The sequence below is a fragment of the Asparagus officinalis genome, chromosome 5 (assembly GCF_001876935.1).
Source record: "Asparagus officinalis chromosome 5, Aspof.V1, whole genome shotgun sequence".
NCBI lineage: Eukaryota > Viridiplantae > Streptophyta > Magnoliopsida > Asparagales > Asparagaceae > Asparagus > Asparagus officinalis.
In genome coordinates, this window is record NC_033798.1 from 76,746,442 (window position 1) to 76,751,124 (window position 4,683).

General features: G+C 35.1%; 1 protein-coding gene across 2 annotated transcripts in view; it reads right to left on the reverse strand.

The window, feature by feature from the left end:
* The window catches only part of LOC109843987 (cinnamoyl-CoA reductase 1-like), a 6,802-nt gene extending 6,095 nt beyond the window's left edge, over positions 1-707 (reverse strand). The window contains exons 1-3 of one of the 2 annotated variants that reach the window (XM_020412995.1): positions 394-691; positions 144-298; positions 1-56 (exon numbers count right to left, since the gene is read on the reverse strand). In XM_020412995.1, coding sequence (XP_020268584.1) covers positions 1-56; positions 144-298; positions 394-544 — 362 coding nt within the window. In that variant the 5' untranslated portion in view covers positions 545-691. Of the gene's footprint in view, positions 57-143; positions 299-393 lie in introns of both variants that reach the window. The other variant, XM_020412996.1, reaches the window with a different exon arrangement.

Below are 4,683 nucleotides of genomic sequence, written 5' to 3' on the forward strand. Positions count from 1 at the left end.
GCCGCCGCATTTATCACATATTTCGTCCCCCTCACCGCCGGCTCCACCATCAACTCCTTCAAATACATACATAGTCAAATTAATCGCCATAAACTCATCACTCACGAACGTTAATTAAGTGCCTCAATTTGAATCATACATACAGGATCATCGGTGACTGGCGACGCAGTGTGGAAAACGCCGTCGCATCCCTCAACGGCGGCCCGCAGCCCGTCCAAGTCCAGAAGATCAGCTTTACATAGTATGAGCCTCTCTTTGGCTCCCTCCAACGCTTTTAGATGATTATTCTTCGGGTCATCTAATTAAAAATATATATGTCACGCATTAATGAGAGCTATAGTTCACAAAATAAGCATGTCGTGATAAATAACGGATACATATAAATTTATGTACCGGGGTTTCTGACGGTTCCTTTGACGGTGTAGCCTCTCTCGAGGAGGAGCTTGACGAGCCACGAGGCGATGAAGCCTCCGGCGCCGGTGACGCAGACGGTTTTTCCGTCGGTGGTGCCGTTTGTTGACGGCAGGTGAGATTCCATGGTCATAGTGGCGACAAGCGTTGGGAAAAGTTCAAAGTGGGAGGGAGTTGGTGAGAGATGAAGTGAAGTACTACGAGATATTTATAATAGTTTGGGGGAGCTGGGAGTAAAGTTGTGAAAATTAGATCAATTTGGGAATTGTGGATCTCATGTTTTTTGATGGCTGATGATGAAATTTGTGTTGTTGGAGACATTAGATCAAGCTTAGTTACCAAGTGAAAGTGGACACCATCCGGAATATTGGTTGTTGGTAGAGTGAATTTAGAATGTTCTAATTGTCTTCTCATTTGATAATTGGGAGATTATTTTTTAAACATAACTATTAATTTGTGGATAGTTTACTTGGTCAAACTTTATGATTTGGTTATGGGGAAGTAATGGACATATTTTCGTCATTAGTTTCTATCAATATTAGGTTTCTTGTAATTGTGAGGAATTAGGATTATCTTCATTGGATTTAGACAACAAGAAGATTATTGTTGATCTGAATTTCTACCATTTAATTGATTGATGTGTATAATTCGGCTAAATAATATTATCTTTAGATCACTCGTCATTTTATGAAATAATTTCAAAAGATTTTTATTTGAGAGATCGAAAAGTTCAGATTTCATGTAGCTCTTATTCTCCAACAACCTGTTGTGAAAAAAATATGTATGAATACTAAACGGGGCTGGTTTGCTTATAAACCTAGAAGATCAAAGTCTTTCCTTGATTTATTTTTTTCAAACCCAATCACTTTCGATAATATTCTTAAAACCTACAAAACACATATATACTGAATTGATTTTTAAACCCATTTTCTACATTTTCATCATTTTTGTATAAGACATTTGAAAACAATTACCAACTTAACCCAAAATATAGCAACTTAGATGGGAAAAATGCAAAACAGTAACCGATAAAAGTGCATAAACTGATTTAAAAAATAGTTTTGTATCGTATTTTCGGTTTAAGGTTTATGGGTGGGTATAAAAATAATTCATGTCAAAATTTTGGGTGTATAAAGAAAAAACCCTACTAAATAACATGATAATGAGTCTGCCCGGGAAGATTGAAATTTTTTATTCACTGTCGCACGATATTAAAAGGATTTTTTTTTTTAAAATTTGTACGTCAAAATACGTCAGGTTAGAAAAGAATATTTTAACTAGAAATTTAACTTGACCAACTTAACTAGTTTTAGGTGATGATGTCACACTAACTAATAGAAACTTGGCGTGTTACCTACTTCACTAAAAAGATTATGGTACAACCTTTTCACAGATAAATTGAAATATTAAATTGCTTTACAAATCCACCCGATTAAAGAAGTTAGTCCTCTTATTAATATTTTGAAAGTTTCATACATAATTCCATCAAACTCTTTAACTCTAGTAGAAGATTGGCTTCACGAAAATGTGCCAAAAGAATTGAAAACTTTATCTCAATCAAGCAATATAAACTTTGGACATTGTCGGCCAACGTATCAGAACCAAATTCTACGAGGCTTTAGATTCAATCCTTGTCAATTTTCGAATTTAAAATTACATTTATTGCCAACATATGAAAAGGTATAATGAGGATTTTGTTGAGGTTATTGATATGTGGGTATAGTCCCACATCGGATAGGATAAAAAAGACTGATAAATTTAAAATAAGAGTTGAGGTCAATACATAATAGCTATATTTATTGTGTTAAAATTGATTTTTAACTTCGATTTAAGGTCAATTAACTCTAAGTCACGAAAGACTCCTATGGAAGTGGAATAGTTATTTGTATTCTCGATATTTTTCGTATTTTCGTGTGATTGATATTAGTTTATCCTGAGAATTTGTCATAATAATTTTAAATTAATTTGATGGAATCGCCAGTTTTAAAAATTTTGTTGGACATTTATCACAATTGCCAATTGATCTTTGGTGTCCTCATCGAAGAAATTGGTGAGGAATAAGCTTTCCATATCGTCCCAACTGTTAATACTTCCAGGCTTAAGACCTCGGTACCAATCGAAAACGGCCCCGTGAAGGGTGCTAACGAATGACCGGACCATCAAAGCTTTATTTCTAGATATCATACCCAAATAAGACTTAAAATAAATCAAGTGTTGAGTGGGTGAACCTTTCTCGTCAAATAAAGTAAAGTTAATTAGACTGAATTTTGGCGGGTACGGAATTGACTACTCCCACTCCCTCGATATGGGCATGGTATCCCCGTCTTCTTCACCTCTTGAGCCAACATCAAAGCGTTGACTTTGTTCTTGATTTCTTTCATTTTCTTATCCTCACCCGTATTTTTCTTTGGGGGATGTTGAGAAGGTTCACTGGACCACCCCCAGCATTATTATTGTTAGGAGGGGTGTCGACAAAAGTGTTCTCATCCACTTCTGAGTCGTTATCAACCACATTTGTTTGAACCGACATAGTATTGCGCCGACCAGACTTAGCCCGTTGATTAGGCTCAGGTTGTTGATGAAGTTGTTGAGTCTACAGTTCTCTCATATGTTGCATAGTCAACTCCATCTCCATTCTCATCTCAGCTCTGATTTCTTCTCGCTGCTTAGCCAGAACTTTTTATAGCATTTGAGCTAATTGGTCAGGTGTGATGGTGAATGTCTCTCTAACCTGTCCTACACTAGACATTGTGTCGTCGGAGGCGACTGCGGAACAAGTATCTGAGAGCTCCTCATCTAAAGATAACCCTTCATGCATTCTTCTATAATCTCTGCATCTAGTGGCCCTTAGCTATAGCCGTGACATTCTTTGAGAGAGCCTCTGATCAACTCTTCCTCTTGGAGAAAAGTCGGGGTCAGAGTTTGTCGAATGTCGTTTTCCTCTATCTGCCATATTGATGATGACTTCTGTTAGACCCTAGAAGGGGGGTGATTAGGGTCTTATGTTAATCTTATCCGATTTTATACCAATTAAAACTAATTAACAAATTATTCTTGCAAGAGAGATATACAAAATGTTACAAGCAAGAATAATCAATATGAACAAAGAACAATATCCTAGCAATGATATATACTATGAGATATATGCGAGGATATACAATGAACACAAAGGTAAACAATCTAAACTAGATGGTGGGCAATATAAACAACAAGCAATATACAAAGGCGATATAAGATATGAGCATAAGAAAGGTGCGTCAATACAATCACAAATAAATGATATGATCACGGAGTTCGGACCTTCCGTCCTACATCTCCACTCCCCATTCCCGGGGAGAAATCCACTATCACAATCGGGTTTTCTACACTCACCCGAATAACGTTTATGTTGGCCTTCTTGTTTTGATGATGATTTACAAATAATTTACTACTAATGTTGTTTGTCTAGTGTTTATGTTTTTGTATTTATTATAGACAAACAACGTAGTTGGAGGTTGGATGGATTGCGCCTACACGATGATATCTAATGGAGGTTGGCGGAATTGTGGAGTGAAGCAACGTACAATTCAAAGTTAAAGATCAAGTTCAAGTTTCATCCGCAACGTGTACCAAGTTGAGCTACAATGAAGATCAAGATCAAGCTTGGGTAACTTAGTTTAGGATTTATATTATGTGTGTTAAGTACGTTAAGCTCAATATCATATACACACACATTTTATGATGTTTCCTTGTATATATATATAGTTATATATATATACATAAGTTTTGGTTTCTATGCATATATATAGTTATATATATACATACATATGTTTTGAGTTTTTATGGTTATATATATGAAATTATATAGTTCATATTCTCTATTGTGTTTTTGAAAACATTGCATAGAATATGCAATTTTGTGAAAATATTGTATTCTTAGTTTATAGACTTCAATATCAGTTTATACATGTTTTACTAAGTCTATAAAAACATTTCACAAAGTTTCAAAAGTTGGTTTATGTCAAAACATCAAAATTCAAGTATCTCATATTTTCATGTTTTGGACTAGTTTGTAAAATGATGATATTTTTCATTTGGGAAGACCTTTTTGATAACCAGTCATTGTAGCATGTTTATTATCATGTCTACAATCATTCCCCAAAGTTTTACATTTTTTGGAATTTATTTGATATTTTTAAACAGTGTTTTAAAATCAGATAAACAATTTAGCAGACCTGTCATATCTGTTTTCGGTCGACCGCACCGGTCGACCGAACCTGAGGTCAAAAGTTC